Here is an 18,008-nt window from a genome sequence, read left to right as displayed (position 1 = left end):
CTAGTAGGGATCACTTCAGATTCTATATGAATTTTAGGATGAACTTGTCTATTTCTAGAAAAAATATTACAATTTTGAAAGAAACTGCATTGAATCACACTGATCACTTTGGCTAGCAATGACATCTTGACAACATTAAGTCTTCAAATCCATGAACATGGGGTATCTTTTCATTTATTTAAATCTTCTTCAAATTCTTTTGCAGTGTTTTGGTGATGGGAGGAGTGAGCCATCTCTCTGTCTTCCTCTTCTTACAAGGGCACTAATCCCATCGTGAGGTACCCCCACCCTCATGACCTCATCTGACTCTAATTCCCTCCCAAAGGCCCCATCTCCTAATACCATCACACGGGGAGTCAGAGTTTCAACATATGAATCTGGAGGGTGCAGTGGGGGCGCAATTCAGTCTGTAGCACAAGATTACTAAGACTTTATTCCCCATCTTTCCTTCTAGAAGCATTATAGTTTTAATTCTTACATTTAGGTCTATAAGTCATTTCAAATTCATTATGTATATGGTGGATATAGGAGTGGAAGTTCAGTTTTTTGCATTTGTTTCAGAACTATTTATTGACAAAACTAACCTTTGCCTACCGAATTCCCAGCACCTTTGTCAGAAATTTTTAATTTTTCCAAATTCCTACGTTATTAATCTTCAGGATCTGACAGCATGAAACTGGAATATCCTGATCATGTATTATCTTACATTTTTCATAGCACTTTATTACATGATTTTAAATAGTAACGTATGATCACAATCACTTTTCTGTGATAAGGGTTATATTAAAAGTTTCAAAGGTTAGCTTGGTAAAGTAAGATATAATAATAAATGTATGAATTACTATTATTATGAACCAATATACTGCGACAAAACTATATATTTCAATAAAATGTAAAAAAAACTCTACTTGATAGAGACATTTGGTAATAGAAAACATTAAAAAGAATAAAACAGCACTAAATGGATACCCAATAAATTAAAAAATTAAAAGATGTCACAAATATTTAATATTTAGAAGTTATTCTTAAATGAGATTTTAATATTAATATTAAGCATTAATACTTGTCAGAAAACAAATATTCTAGATGGAGAAAAAATTTTTTCATGTTGTGCTGATGTTGGTTAAACTGTTTGAGTGTGTCCAAAGCAAATCCAAGTTGGGTGTTAAACTACATATTGCTTCATATAAGCTCATTTCCTTTCTTAGAGGTAAAAATATTTTGCCTGCTTGCCTTGATTTTGGTTTTGCTGTTAAAATTGATATTGCTTGTCCTTCACTCAGATTTTAGATCCGCTGATTTCATATCAGAGTATTCCACAATGACATTTACATTTTGTCTTTGCATTCCTTCTGTACAAGTATTTACAAAGAACTGTAGCCTACAGCAAATATTCAAACACTGAAACAGTATTGGATTCTATTAAGATAACGTAACATTCAGATACCCTAGCAAAGTTAACAGTACATGTTTTGAAACTGCCAATTTAAGGACTGCTTCCAAAACTTATTTCTTGGAACAAGATTCACAGGATTTTTATAAAGTGTATTTTTGTGTGTGAACTTGTTAATATATTCTTATTTATAAGAATGACTCACTGTTAAGAGCAGACAGGGCCATGAACACACACTTAACAACATGGCGACAGTTACAAACAAGAAGGATTTGATAGTGGCCCCTTCTCTCTCACATGCTCCTGTTCTGACTTCAGAAACGTTGACTTTAACCTTTGACACTGATTCCACTCTTGCTTTCAACTCTACGTCAGAAGATTTCTTTCAACTAGTAATGTCCACGTTGATGGTTAAACTTTAATTCCCACAGATTTTTTTCTCCTTTATCTGGACTTCTCGACTGATATTTTTCATGAGTTGGGAATAACATACAGATGTCTTTAGAAATGCCAGGAAGGAATTCCTGCACGGCAACACTACTGCAAATCAGCTGGCCCCAAACTAGACTCTGTTCTGTTTCATTATCTATTTGTCTTTCCTTATGCCAGCATCACATTGTTTTTATTCCTGTAGCTTTGAAGTGAGCCTTAAAGACAGAGTAAGTCCTTTAGCTGGCTGGGAGGTTCATGCTGCTGGATAAAACAACCACCTTTCATTTTAAAGGGCTGCCCAGTTTATAAAATCATCTCATTTGACACTTACATATGACTGTTTGAAGCTGAACATGTTTTCATTCCCATTTTACAGGCAAGAAACCTCATCCTTAGAATAAGTGACTTCCCCCAGGCCGTGTAGCTGCTTAGGTAAATCCAAGGTTGTCCTCCAAGCCCAGTGCTCTCTGAACTGCTCAGAGCCTCAGTGCCACCCCATCTCCCCAGGGCCAGTTCTTACTGTGCAGGTCTCAGCAGAGAAGGAACTCTGAGAAAGGCTTCCCCTGACACCCCGAGGGGCCCGGGCAGCCCCCACCGTGTAGCATCATCCTTCTACCCTGTTTTGTTCTGCTCTTCCTACTCATCTGTGCCTGTGCTTCTTAGTGATTTCTTGACTTGTTTATCCTCTCTCTGCCACTAGAACATGAGTTCAGCGAGAGCAGGATCTCACACTCCCTGCTGACTGCAAGGCTCCCAGCACCCACACAGAATCTGCAGAGAGTCAGTCAGCCCTTTGCAGTCAAGGTATGTTGAAGGGTGAAGTAAGTGAATGCTCCCCCGGCCAAAGCAATAAGGCAACTGACAAACACCAAACTGCCTATCCTGTCCTGAATTATGCATAATATTAACACGGTTTCCAGGCTAGTACAGAGTCAACTTCAGCTCCCCCAGTTGGTCAGGATAAAAACACATTCCCCACAAGATGTAGCTAACGGAAGGAAGGAATGTCCCACTGTGAAAAACTAACTCACGCAGCAAAATGAACTGGAAAAATCTGGGGAAGTGGGAGCTTAGAAAATGCGTTTTTATTATTTTCAGAAACTCTCATGCTGAATTCAAATTCCATAAGCATGACTGTTCCTGCGCTTTCAGGCACCGTCTGGGTGGATGAGGGGAGGGTGCTGGACAGCCTATGCCCAGTTCAGAAGGCAGCCCCTTGGAGATCGCTGGTCAATTGTGATTCTTATTTCTAATAAGGCATTTGAGTTTGAAAAGCAAAATTAACATTAAGTAAGGTATGTCTGGATGATAGCTATCCAGAAATAAAAGACACCTTTTGTGGAATGGTGGGGGGTGGAGAGAACACGCGAATGTGTTGTGTGAGTATGTGTTCAGTCCAGCCTATTTGTAAATTAGCCTAAACGGGAGAAAAACTGGTTCTGGGTTTCAAAGAATCAAGGACATTCAACTAGAAATATTTTTTACCAGAATGTGGTTTGAAGCTGGCTAAACAATCCCCTACTGCTAACTCACTTTAATTCAACATAGAAAAAATGTACTGATAACGAAGACGAAAGAAATTAATACTGATTCCTAAATTAAAAACTTATACTCAACATACAATTAATTGAAGCTGAGTTCAGAACATCTGAAATTTTCAGAGGCTAGAAGGAGGTTTACTTTTGCAACTAAAATTTACTTTCGGCTCTGATAAAAGGATTTACTAATCTAACCCGTAATGTAATCAAAACAAAATGACTCCTCCACCATACTGAAAGCCCAACCATTTTAGAAAGTAAACTACTTTTTAAAAAATTTCCAGGAAGTTAAACATAACCAATTGAATACAGGTATTCATCTGAAGAGAGATACATCCTTACAAAGGCACAGAGGACAGGAGGGGCAGCAGCAGAGGATGGGATGTCAGCTCACACTGGAGACACTCTCTTTGGAGGTGACAAGTAGGGAGAAGAGTGCCAAAGAATGCTGCATAGAGGAGGAAACAGGAACCTAAGTGTCATATAAAAAGCTGATTCAACCGACAGAGCCCTGCAAAGTCTCGCCAAATGACAGGCACCAGATGCCTGGAAGAAGTAGGTGATGAGGACTGAGCTATGCCAAGAGGAGGAAAGGCTGTCCTAGGATCCTCACCCCCAATCCCTGGGAAGCTAGGGGACCCCCAAGGCCAACAGGTGCTGGACAGGAGGTTTAGTCTCTGGAGAAACTGATCCCCTCACAGAAGCACCAAGTCCTGCACTGGAGAATGAGACTGAGCGGGGCAATAAGAACTGAGTAATGAGGGATGCAGCATCCCCCACATACTGAGAAGTGAGGCTCCCAGCTTCCTTCAGCCATGAGTACCCAGAGCACCAGCAGTCAGGCTTATCTCCTCCAACGTGAAAATCAGCAAGTCAATCTCTACAACTGAGTCCACACAGCTAGTATTACTCTTAATGACGAATGCTTTTGCCCTAGATTAGGAACAAGACACAGATGTTGGCTCTCACCACTTTTATTCCACACTGTACTAGAGGCCCTTGCCAGTGCAATAAGGCAAGAGAAAGAAATGAAATTCATCAGGTCCACTGGACAGAGAGAAATACAGTTGGCTTTATTTGCAGATATGATTGTCTAAACAGAAAATACCAAATAATCCACAAAAAGTTATCAGAACTAATAAGTGAACTTACTGAGATCCATGGATACACAGTCAAAATATACAAATCAACTGCATTTCTTTATATTAGGCAATGAATGACTAGAAATCAAACTAGAAAAATATATGACTTCCAAAACCATCAAAAAGTAAAATACTAAATAGGGACAACTCTAATAAGGCATGTGTAAGATTTGTATGCTGAAATCTATAATACACTGATACGAGAAATCAAAGTAAATTTAACATTTTATTTATTTTTTATATTTAATTTCTTTATTATTGTATTATTTAGTTATTTTATTTTGGTGGGGTGGGGGAGGTAATTACACCTATTTATTTTTAGAGGAGGTACTGGGGATTGAACCCAGGAGCTCATGCATGCTAAGCATGAGCTCTACCACTTGAGCTGTACCCTCCCCCGAAAGTAAGTTTAAACAAATGAAAAGATACACTGTGTTCATGGGTGGGAACACTCAATATAGTTAAGATGTTAATTCTCCCCAAAATTATCTTATAGATTCAACACAATCCAAATCAAAGTCTTAGCAGGCTTTTTGTAGAAATCAACAAACTGACTCAACTTTTTGTGGAAAAGTGAAGGACGTGGAATGAGCATTTTTTAGAAAAGATGAACAAGGTTGCAGGATATACTATCTGATTTCAAGACTCACTATAAAACTTTAGTATAAATCAAGACAGTGTGGTACTAGTGTAAGGATAGACATATAGGTCAACGAAACAGAAGAGAGTCCTAGAAACGGATCCACAAACATCTATGGCCAACTGGTTTTTGACAAAGGAGTCAAGGTAATTCAGTAGAGAAAGGACGGCATTCTCAAAAGAACAGTGCTAGAACAAATGGACAACCACATGCAAAAAAGAACTTGTACCTATGTCTCACACTTATATATAAAAGTCAAATCAAAACAGATCATGTTCCTAAACATAAAACAAAAAAAAAACTATTAAACTTATAAAAAAAATAAAATCTTTATGAGCCTAGTTTAGGCAAAGATTTCTTACGTAGACCACAAAAAGCACAAGCCCTAAAGAAAAGCACAAGAGTCACAGAAAAGGTATATAATCACAAAGCCAGCTTCTCACCTCATCACTCTAAGAAAAACCATCAGTAAGTTCTGCCTCCAAGAACTTCTCACCCCTTTTAAGTTCTTTCTTAAAGAATACTGGATGGCCAAAAATAGTCAAATATTTGAAGAAAGCCTTTGAGAGACAAAAACCACAACAGATCAACATTCGGAGAGAAAAAACTGAGGAAACAGAGACAACGTAGGGAGCTGAGGGAAAATTTAAAAACCACAGACAGTTCCTGCTTTGCATATAGTACAGGTCCACAAAAATGACTGGACAAGATTACCATATTTGCAAGTCAATGATAAACAGAAAAATCAAGATGGCAATGAGTAGAATACTTCAAGAAATAGGGTAAATATAGAAAGAAAGAGCTAAAAATGGTTGCCTGAGGACAGAATAGGGATGGCAGGGGACTGCTGCTTTTCATTATAAAATTTTTTGGTATTATTTGGCTTTAAAAAACAATGCTCACGTATTTCATTGAAAATATTTTAAAGGAAAAAAAAAATGCCAAGGACTTCACAAAGAGCCACTTAACGTGTGTAAAACCACTATGTCAACAGTAAATCACTACTTGTCTGGTTATGTTAAATGGGTACTCTCAGCTGCCTTACTAACTGGCTCTGTGACCTTAAATAAGACACAGCTTCTCTGACGCTCCAGTTCTCCTTTGTAATGTCATGGGGGATGGATCAGATCACCTCCAAGTCCCTTCCAGCTCCACAAATATGTGCTTTATCAAGTAACATGTTTGCTCACACAGTTATAGGTGCTACTTCCTCTTTAAAAGAATGTATCTGCTACTGTACATCAACTATGTCTCAATAAAAAGTAAATTAAAAAAAGAATATATCTACACTTCCTCAAAAATGTCCTACAACCTAGACTCGTCTTCAGCCTCCAATTACATTACTGTATTCCACAGTTTGTAGCGTTTACAAGTGGAAATGACACATAAGAAAAAATTCGAAGCCAGTTACTTAAAACAAAATTTACAGCATCAGTGTCTTTAATCCTACATGTTTCTGAAGACATTTCATTTCTTTGGAAATGGTCAATTTTGGTTGTTTCTATTTTTCTTATAAACTCAGTACACCCAACCTGAGAAGGAATAAACTCCTAAAATGTCAACTGGACAGGCTCAAATTTGGAAATAAGCTACTGTTTCACAAATGATGATGAAGTAAAGAGGTAGGTGGGGCTTTCCTACTCCTCGAAGGATCCAACTGTCTCTCTCTGCTCTGGCACTCACCTTTATCTGATGCCCACTGTAGCCAAAGGGTCTGAGCTAATGGAGAGAGAGAAACCGGGGATGAAAGAAAAGGATAAAAAGAACGCTCCTGACCATGTGCACAATGCTACCCTAATTCTAATGGCATCATATCCACCAACTCAGCTATCCTAAATGGACATTCATATTATATATTTATTCAAACCAATGATGAGATGACAAAGTAAAGACAAGACCCAAATCAAAACCTCCAAACTTACACTTTTCAAGCCGAAAGAATTAAAGAATATAGTCATGGCTCTAAAGTAGCATCAATAAAGCAAATATTAATTCTTTTGAGTTATTAATGTACTATATGGAAACAAGGTAAAATGTAATGTTCTTATTTTGTACCTACATTGAAGTGTTGCCACTGAAATCAATTATAGATGTTTATTCTGAAAGATGCTACCATGAGGGTTGCAGAATCTTTATTACGAAAATTTTCAGTACCCAAAAGAATTTGGAGAATTGTATAGTAAACATCGATTTAGCCATCACTAGATTCTATGATTAGCTCTCCTGCGGAAATGGAGATTTGAAAATACACAGCCAATTTGGGTTCTCTTGCATTTGGGAAAAAGGGGCACGAAAGGGAGGGTCTGATGGCTCCTCTCCGGCAAGCATCTGGCTTCTATATGACCAGTGATGCAGCTGAACAAAACAGAATCTTTGCTTCAGAGACCCTTCAACAGACAAAAGACGCACCCCCAAACCCGTGGACAGCCTTTAAACATCAAACCCCTTTCAGTACAACAACTGACTTGGTTCTGGGTCACAGCAGCCACTCTCCAGCCTCACACCCAGTTTTCCCACCAAAAGCACAAGCACACTGTGGCTTATGCTGGCTTGTGGTGTACTAGCAGAATTTTTAAGAAGTATAAAGTGTCAAAGAAGAACTGCCAGAAAATGAACTGTCAGATTTCCACACCTGGCAATTAAAATAGAGAATTTACATATTTCGTACTTTATTTCAGCTAAAACTATACTACAAATACCACAGGAGTAATCCCAACTGCACGTGATCAGAGTACCTCAAATAGGAAATTTGTTTAGTTAACATACATGTGAAAAAATAGCATTTTACTTCCCTATCATCTAAGTGAGTTGAGGGCAATTTCAACTGTTAGCACCATCGTGGGGAGGGTATAACTCAGTGGTAAAACACGTGCTTAGCAGGCACAAGGTCCTGGGTTCAATCCCTGGTACCTCTATCAAAATAAAATTAAATAAATAAATCTAATTACCCCTCACCCCCCCCCAAAAAAACCCCCATTAGCATCATCAAAAATAATTATCCTTTCTTACATGAAGGTAAGTATGAACAACATAACATATTAGAAACAGAGATAATTACTATTAATTATGGTTAATCAAATAAATAACACGAAGATACAGAAAGGAAACATTAATTTTCGAACATTACTGCTATTATAAAGCATGAAAGCATTCATGACAGCACCAACTCTGTGATCTGCAGCAAGACACTTCTGAGTTTTCTTATCAGCAAAATGGGACTAAGGATGCTACTTAAGCCCCCTCAGGGTTCTTCCTCAGCCCTCTGGGAGGATCAAGAACCACTGCTCTTCTGATTATGGGATTTCCTAATGTTGACGGTAGTTCCTACTGCCCTTTCCCTTCCTCCTTTCCAGGCTGAACAGACTCAACATCTCCCCTTCCTTTCATCACCGAGTCATTTTCCTCTGGACTTGCTGTAGTTCCTCTACTTAAAATCAACCAAATAATCCACCAAAGGCCACTACTAAGGAGATGAAGAGTGCTGAGCATACCAGAAGGATGGCATCTCAGTATTTTTGATACTGGCTTGTACATCCCAGAGTCATTTGTTTCTTTTTAAAAAATTAAAACACTAACAGTTTTACACTGATGATCTGTGGGACTAGGTATCTAAAGCCTCTCCTCAAAGAATGAAGTTTGAAATTCGGATGTATTAACCTTAAGGCTTTTTTAACACAGGTTTTTTGTTCATTTGCTTGCTTTCTTTTTTTTTTTAGAAAACATGATTTATTAAAACTGAGATAGCGTCTTTCTCAAACACGCGCACTCTTAGGTGTAGATGTGCCATGTTTCTAAGAGGCAAGTTAATACACTGGGCTATGGATCCAGAATGCCTGTAAGTTAGAACCCTGTGTAACTTTAGCTAAATTATTTAGCTGCTCTGAGACTCAACTTTTTCATAGATAAATCAGGAATATACACCAAGGATTTCACTGAGTTGTTAGATAGATTTTTTTTTTTTAAATGATGTAAAGCACCAAGCACAGTGGCTGGGATGAAGAATCTGCTTAATAAATGAGCTTTCTCTCTTGTTTTTCACATTGTTCTGCAGATATTCTAAAAAGCATGCCGTGTGTCAGTGAGCTTTATACCTTTATGCTGAAGGGGACAGAGAAAGAGATAAGAGGATGAACAAAGGTAAAAGAGGAATGATTCATCTGAACTAGAGCACTGGTCATGAATTAATTTTTCACAAAGCCTCTGACTTAATATAACATTCATGAATTTTGCCACACGGTTGATCATTTGAACTAGGATTAAACACCCAGGTTTAGCTGGTTAGTATGTTTTACTAAGGAGGCTGAAGAACACTAAAACCATCTGCAGTGTAAAGAATCACATCTTAAGAGAAGCAGAGTAAAAGTGACTTCCAAGATACACAGCTATATGAGAAAAGGAAGGTAGGGAAAAGTATGTGTGGTTCATTACCATCTAACAAAAGGGTGTGTGTGTGTGTGTGTGTCTGTGTGTATATATGTGTGTGTGTGTGTGTACGTATGTATGTATGTGTATGTATGGGTGTATATATACGTATGTATGTGTATATATATATCTGCTTATGTATTTGTAAAAATGGAAGGATGTACTAAAAGCTAATAAAACTGGTCACCACAAGGGAGGGAGGAAATGAGTTCGAGGAGGCAGGGAGAGAAACTTGGTAGATTTCACTTTGGAACCACATAAATGTTTTACATAATTATAAGGCAAAATTAAGTTTAAAAAAACAGCCATTAGAAGTAAAAATAAAACAAACCTAAATGTTTATTGAGTTGGTAGCTTAACCACACAAAAAGGAATTATTTCAACTGACTATAAAATAAGGTAACTTGACTGTCCATCTCTAGTCAGATATACTCTTAAGGACAAAAATGACAGCCAAAAAAAAATTCTTTTCAATAATTATTAGTAATGATACTGATATAGTTATTCTGAAACTATTATATAACGTAGGATAAAGCAAATAAATACTTCAATGTTACTGGGAATCAAAATTTTCAGCCTAAGGAAAAAGAGAAAAAAAATTAAAAGAAGTTAAATTAAGTCCTGGAGTCTAAGTGAATTGGAAATCAGTATAAATTTATCTTAAAAACAAAAAATGAAGGAAGGGAGGGGGGAAAAAAGAAGGTGGGAGGGAAGGAAAAGGGAAAACTTCCATGCTAGCTCTTTTCATTAAAAAAGGCTATAAACAATAAGAAATCCAGTATCAGTAAACACCCTTAGAACCCAGATAACGGTTTCTAAATACCATTTGCCATCATAAGGAACAGGCCCCTTGGAGAAATGACTGATTCCAAATATAACATAGGAAATGTACAAGACCTTGGAATACCTTCTTAAGAATATCAGAAGTCAAAGGAGCTAGTAAACTATTGGGATTGTATTAGAAGACTCAAGAGACAACTGGAAATGGTTCATAGTTCTACTGGTCAGAAATAAGGTAATCAGAGCATCAAAAAGAATAGAACTATATAATGTACTAAAGTGTGTGTGTGTGTGGATATATATATATGTTTATATATATATATATATATAAAACATGTTTGAAACAAACAAAACAAACCTCATTGCTCACCTTTAGGAAGTGCTAGGAAACCAACTAATTTTTCTGAAAACTGGTTTTAAAAATGTGTTGAGGGGAGAGATTAAAGAATTCATTTTGCTTTTTCTATATGAACTATACCTCCAGATAACCAAGTAGATGATGAGAAGAAATTTTTTACTTTAAGTAAGAGCATTTGGGATGATAAATAAAGTAATAAACTATAATATTACTTTTTTGCAACCCTTAATGAAATAATGAATCTAGTCATTGATCATTAATGGCTAATAAAGACCATCAGGTGAAAAATGATACAGGAACTTTGTATTAGATGAACGAACCAAGCCAGCAAAATCTTAACCCACTTGATCAATCTTATAAAAAGAGAGAAAAGTAGACTTTTTGTGCCACGCAATGTGATGCAAAAGTAAATATACAACACCGTCTATGAAATACTCTTGCCATTCAGTTCAGCCCTGAATCTGATCAAGTTTATAGATGTAACTACCAGTTAATTATAAACACAGCAGTCAGGTAACATGTTATACAGCCTTAAGAGAATGTTCCAGAATATAGAAATTCTACAAAGCAATCTGGTTTCTTAAACCTACTGTAAAGGAGTGGGGATGGGGAGAATTCACAGAGAAAGGGAATTCATAGATCAAGAGAGATATGAGACACGTCACCCAAATGTAGTATGTGAACTTGTTTCGGAACTAGAGGTCAAACAAAACAATTATTTTAAAAAAAATCTGTGAACTGAAAATCTGAACACTGGATATTTGATATTAAAGAGTTATTATTAATTTTGTATGTGGCAGTAGTATTGTAGTTTTGTTTTAAAACGTTTCTCTTTTAGATACATACGTATATATACTCGTGACTGAAGTGCTATGCTGTCCGTGATTTGTTTCAAAATTATCTCGAGGAAAGACAGAGAGAAAGAGTACTAATTAACAGGACTGGCCACACACTGACTGTTAACACTTCGTGACAGATAGCTAGATAGGCGTTCATTACTTTATTGTCTCTATTTCTGAATATGTTTAAAATTTTTCTATAATGAAAAGTTCTGGTATTCTTAAAAGCAGAAAATCAAAGGGGCCTCTCCTCTGCTTCCTAGGATATCACTTTTAAATAAAAAGACACAAGCTCTTAGATGTTTTCTTAGATGTGTGGTGATTACAGTTAAGACAATAGTCTCCTATTTGCCATGTACCTAGATGCCATCTGTTTGAGGACTTTCTTCCCTTGAGGACAGGGCTGTATTCCAGACCTGGGAAAATTTATAGGGGCTATGATGGATAGTGGAAAGAACGGGGCTCTGCAGATAACCTGGTATCAACCCCCAGGTCTTTGTCAAGAATTGCTTAATCTCCCTGAGCCTCTGTGAAATGAGGATGACCTCACCTCCCTCACAGTGCTGCTGTGAGCGTCCCATGAAATGAAACAGGAGACCTAGCCCAGAGCAGGCACTCAGGAAACTGGCACTTGAGAATTCATTCATTCATTTACCAAACATCTGGGGACATCCTCTGGATCAGGTTAGGTACGAGAGATACGAAGACACAGAAAGCATGGCACCTTCCTTGAAGGGAAACAGGAGAGTAACTCAATGATCATAGTGGTGAGAACAATGTATTTTAAATCCTGAAAGGATAAAATTTTGGATCTAGATGTCTATATTTGGCAACATTATCAATTATGAAGGTGAAATAGAGACATTTTAAAAGAATTTACTAACCATATACCCCATATGTAAAAAAAAAAAAAAAGTCACTCAAGGAAAAGATTGTATTTCCCTCAAAAAAAAAACCTACACACAAAAAAGCTGAGATCTTTGGAATATTCTCCTTTGGGTGGCAAAGCTTGAATGTCACAGGAATATATTTTCTTCTCTGTGGGCCCCATTATGAACTTTTCCTTCAGAATACTGCCTTTATACAATCATATTATAGACACTGTACACCTGCTGCCATTTCTTGGAATCAAGTTCTCAAGAAAGCAAAAAAGTGCAGATACAAAAAAGTAGTCAAAAGTATAACTAACATCACTACCCAAAGTGAGAAGGGGGACAGAGAGAGAAGGTAATACCTATGTGTCAAGTTTTTAATCTTTTTTATAAGTGATCAAGATGTTTTGCTCAAAGTTTTTAAGACAAGAAATAGAGGTATTATTTAAAAGTACAGTGGAAACCACTGAAAGAACATGGTAAGAGTAGCAGCCACTGGGAAAAAGAACTGGGAGTGTGGAATATAAAGTGAAGTCCCCCTTCACTTTATATTCTCCTGTACCACACAAATTTTTAAGAATTATGTGCATTTATCACTCCAATGGTTTAAAAAGTGTCACAGGAAACACTTTGTTTCTGCTAAAATATACTGAACCCACAAGATCTACAGTGAATTTGCCAACATTTACCTGCCCAAATACAAGAAAGATTCTGACGTGGTTAGATTAGATTAACTTTTATAGCCCTTTCCAGCAGCTAAGGATTCGCAAATTGTAGAAATGTCATTTGGTTAACATAGAGACACAGATGTAAAGTCTGTTCCTAAGCTATAGGAACGAGAAGGAAACAAGAAAAAAAAAAACTGGAAATTTCCCCAGAAAAAGGCAGCTGAGACCAGGAACAGAAGCAGCAGTCAAAGCTAAATGGAGATTCCTGCAATGGACTCAAAAGTAAAAAAAAAGAAACAAGAGAAGGTTAACACAGAGCTCCTGAGTGTGCCCCTCAACTGCTGCCAGGGACTGAACGGCCACCAGGGTAGGAGGGGCGGGGCTCGTGCTGGGGAGACTCACGCTGAGACTGGCGGGTGGTGGTGGGTCTGAAGATGAGAGGCAACCACTCCGAGTCACAGAAGCAGGAAAACAATGAATGTGAAAGCAGAGGACCAGACATAGAGGCCAAAAAGGGCTGGAGCGCAAGTTTCTTCTGCTACTGACGAGTGGTGTCTAACCAGCTTCTTGAAATCATGGGGAGAAGGAGCTTCCAAGAAATTCTAGTACACAGATGGCAGGTGGGAATTTGAAAGGCAGTACTCAATGAAAGGTCAACGATCTTTCCTTTATTCGGGGTGCTGCCTTTGGTATTTCAGTGTGACAAAGGACTTTCAGAGGTTCACTCGTGACACTGCTTTACCCAGTCTTACTTTCATTATATACTCCTTAACTAAAAATCAGCCAACTATAGTGATTTTCAAAAATCTAACTCTTGGGTTGAGAGGAAACCACCCGCTGTTTGAGGAGATGATGCAAGGGTCTCTCTCCAGAGCTTTGACCAGTGTCCTCCTCATGCCCTACGCTGTGCACGGTGTAAAAACACTTAGAATTTAAGGGCTAGAAGGGACCTAAAGCAATCTTTCCAACACAATGCTTCACTTGAGATGAGAAAACAGAGGCAAATACTGGGCTCTCGCTGGGTATTTACCCAAGGGAGGAGTGAATGAAGTCTTTCCCAAGGTACCGGCGGCGCTTAAGCTAGAACCCTTGTGGTTCAGCTGCCGGTAAGTCAGTTCCCTTTCCACCCTGTGGCTTCTGTTGTCTCTAAGGCATTTTTTAGTCAGAGGAGGGAAAACACTTGCTCCACAGACCAACTTATGGATAAACGGGTAAGCCTCTGACAAAGCAATGGGTCCTGGAACAGTCTGGAATTCTTCTTTGTCTCTAAAAGGCTTTCCCTCCATATCCTCATATAAAATGCACATTCAATTACTTGCAGAAACCACTAACTTGAGATGAAAATTACATGAAATCTGAAAACCATAGCTTTGATATAGCCTTCAGCATTTCCAACAAGAGCAGGAATTCCCAGGAGCTACTATATTTTCAAGGAAGGCTGAAATTTAGTCTCATAGAAAGGAAAGATGAGAAGGAAGAGAATAGCCAACGGGTTTTTCCTAACTGTTGAAATAAGCCAAAGAGCAAATAACCCATAGACACGCCTGACCACATCTCTGCAAGGGCAAAGTGGCTTTAGAAGACCATTTTCTTTAATTATAGAACATTCTTAATTAAATATGAATGGTAATAGCATCTGTCTTTCAAGAATATTTCAAACATCAGTGTTTATTTACAGGGACTAAATATCTGTTAGTGAGATCTTCAGTGTTTTAGCACCCACTGTAAAGGAGGATCCTTCCAATGCCATGCCTAACCTGTACTTGACTCAGATCTCGTGACACCAAACCAAATCTCATTCTTCCCTTCTCAAGCCACTTTATGGCCAGTCTAGCTTCCCAGAACCTAAGCCCTATCTTCTGTCCAGTTATCGACTATAAACTCCTTGAACTGTTCTGGACACTGAATCTATCAGAGAAAAGAAAAGAAGCCTGCTACCACAACACCACTGCAAACAGCAGAAGAAATCCACCCGTCAGCACCGCTAACAGTCAACCTCAGAAGCTCAGCTGTTGTGGCTGTCTCCCTAAGATCTCAGAGTCAATTCTCCAGAGCCAAGAGAAGTGTCATAAGAGTCACATAAGGACCCCACACAATCTGAACTGGACCTTTCTAATTATGCCTGAATTTTTATGTTTATTTTTATGTTTATACTTATGCCATTTTAGTCCCCTATTTTCTTTACAAGTATTAACTGTTTAAAGAAAAAGAAAAGGAACAAAAGCAACAATGTATCAAGTTCACAGAATGTAGAAGTAATACATGAGACAAAGGATCACAAAGGATGGAGGTGGGTAGATAGAAATATATGCTAGGTAAAAATCTTACATTGTTCATGAAGTAGTATAATTTTCACTTAGAGACAGACTGTGATACATGAAAGAGGCATATTATAATCTCTAGAGCAGAGCTTGGCCAACAGAAATATGCTGTGGACCAGATATGCAATTTTAAATTTTCTAGGAGCCACCATTAAAAAAAAGGTGAAAAGAAACAAGTGAAATTAATTTTAATAATATTTTTATTTAGCCAAATATATCCAAAATGTTATAATTTCAACATGTACTCAAGTCTTCAAAATCACATGTGTGTTTTAAATTTACAACACATCTCAGTTTGGACTAGCCACATCTGAAGTGCTCATTAGCCGTGTGTGGGTGGTTAGTAGCTACCGTACTGGACAGTGTAGCTCTACAGCAGGGATCAGCAAACTTTTCTGTAAAGGAACAGACAGTAAATAGTTTCAGTTTTGTGGGCCACATGGTCTCTGTCACTACTACCCAAATCTGCCAATGAAATGCAAAGCAGCCAGAGGCAATATGTAAATTAATAGGCATGGCTGTGTTCCAATAAAACTTTATAAAAACATGTGGCCAGACTGGCATGTGGACTATAGTTTGCCATCTTACTCCGGAACAGTGACAAAAAATAACACAAAGAAGTGTAAGAAAAAAGTCAATAAGAAGATAAAACGGGATGCTAAAATATCAGCAAAGACTGAAAAATACACAGTTGATGCAAGAAGCAACAGAAAAGCAGAACAGATGGACACAGAAAAAGCAGGACAAACAGGAAATAAACATCAAGATGGGAGACAGACTCCCCCACCCTTGTGTCATTAATTAGATTAAAAGGCAGGGGTTGTCAGAATGGAAAAAAGCAAGACACAGTGATATGCTATTTATAAGAAACATAAGACAAAATTTTTAAGTTGGCATTAAATGGCTAATACCAAGTATAAGAAATAAGAGTGCCTATATTAATATTGGACAAAATAAACAAACAAAAACAAGACATTATTACTAGAACTGAAGAGAAATATTCCATAATGATAAAAGAGGCAATTCATTAAGAAGACATAACAATCCTAAATGGGTATATACCTATCAAAAGAGCTTCAAAATATGTGAAGCAAAAACTGATATAATTAAATGGAGAAATAAACAAATCTGCAACCACAGTTGTACCACTCTTGGTGGCTGAAAGAAAAAGTAGGCCAAAAACAAACAAACAAACAAACAAAACCAATCAGTAAAGATACATAAGATTTGGGCAAAACCATGAACCAATGTAACCTAAAATAATGTTAATGGAACATGACACTCATTCAAGTACACTTGGAACATTCACCAAGACAGACCATATGCCAGGCCATAAAACATGCCTCAACAATTATCAAAGAAGTTCCAATAATTCGTGGGTTAAAGAAGAAAGCACGAGAAAAATTAGAAAATATTTTGTAATAGATGGCAGTGAAAAGACAACATATCAAAGTATGTGGGATGATGTTAAACAGAAATTAAAGGAAAACTTACAGCTTTAAACACTTTTTTTTAGAAAAGAAGAAACATAAAATCAAGAACTTAAGTTCCCATCTTAAGGTGGGAGAATAACATATTAAGTCCCCAAACCTGATGAATCCAAAGAATAACTACTTAATCCAAAATAAGTAGAAGAAGTCATAGGAACAAGAGTATAAATAAATTTTAAAAATAGAACAAAAACAGTACAGAAAAATTAATGAAGTTAAAAGTTGGTACTTAGAAAGAATTAATTGGTAAAACACCCTAGTAAGGAAAAAAGAGAGGAAAAACTAATAACCAGTGTCAGTAATTTCTAAAGGAACGTAACTCTAGAGCCTATGGATACTAAAATTATAAGGGACTATTTCGAGCTAATAATTTTATGTTGATGAATCTGACAACATAAATAAAATAGAATAATCCTTGGAAAACACAAATTAGTAAAAGTGATACAAGAAAATAGAAAACCTAAGCTGTGCCGTATCTATTAAAGAAATTGAGTTCATAATCAAAAACCATTCCACAAAAAAAATTATGTCCAGATGTCTTCACTGGTAAACTCAACTAATAATTTAAGGAAAAATACTATACACCTGTCACAAAGTAACAGAAGAGAAACTTCCTAACTAGTTTTATGAGGTCAGCATAATCTTGATACCAAAATTAGACAAAGATACAAAAAAGAGAAAATTACAGTCTAATAAACCCTCATAAACAAAGATACAAAAATACTTAACAAATACTCAAATCAAACAACACCTAAAGAGGGTAATACATCATGACAAGTGAGATTTCTCCTAGGAATGCAAATCTGATTAAGCATTCAAAAACCAATCAATGTCATTCAAAGTATTAACAAGATAAAGGGCAAAAATCATACGACAATTTTAAAAGATATGGAAAGAGCATCTGAAAATACTCAACATCTATTCATGATACAAATTCTTAGCAAACAGGAAATGGAAGGGAAATTCCTCAACCTGAAAAAAGACTTGTATGGACAATCTAAGAATCATCCTTCAAAGGGAAACACTGCACTTCCCTCTCTAATACTGGAAACAAGGCAAGGATATCCACTCTTCCCATTTCTATTTAACAATATACCTGAGGGCTAGCCAGTG

At 37.1% G+C, this 18,008-nt stretch overlaps 1 protein-coding gene across 7 annotated transcripts in view; it reads right to left on the bottom strand.

Moving 5' to 3' along the window:
• Positions 1-18,008, bottom strand: part of PARN (poly(A)-specific ribonuclease) — a 148,640-nt gene that overhangs the window by 18,575 nt on the left and 112,057 nt on the right. The window contains exon 23 of one of the 7 annotated variants that reach the window (XM_014554530.2): positions 15,612-15,800. The exons of the other annotated variants lie outside the window; for them this stretch is intronic. Coding sequence (XP_014410016.1) covers positions 15,788-15,800 — 13 coding nt within the window. The 3' untranslated portion in view covers positions 15,612-15,787. Of the gene's footprint in view, positions 1-15,611; positions 15,801-18,008 lie in introns of those variants that run through there. 7 annotated transcript variants of the gene reach the window in all.

The sequence above is a fragment of the Camelus ferus genome, chromosome 18 (genome assembly GCF_009834535.1).
Source record: "Camelus ferus isolate YT-003-E chromosome 18, BCGSAC_Cfer_1.0, whole genome shotgun sequence".
Taxonomy (NCBI): domain Eukaryota; kingdom Metazoa; phylum Chordata; class Mammalia; order Artiodactyla; family Camelidae; genus Camelus; species Camelus ferus.
The sequence above is the reverse complement of the archived record's forward strand: the minus strand, read 5'-3'. Positions and strand labels throughout refer to the sequence as shown.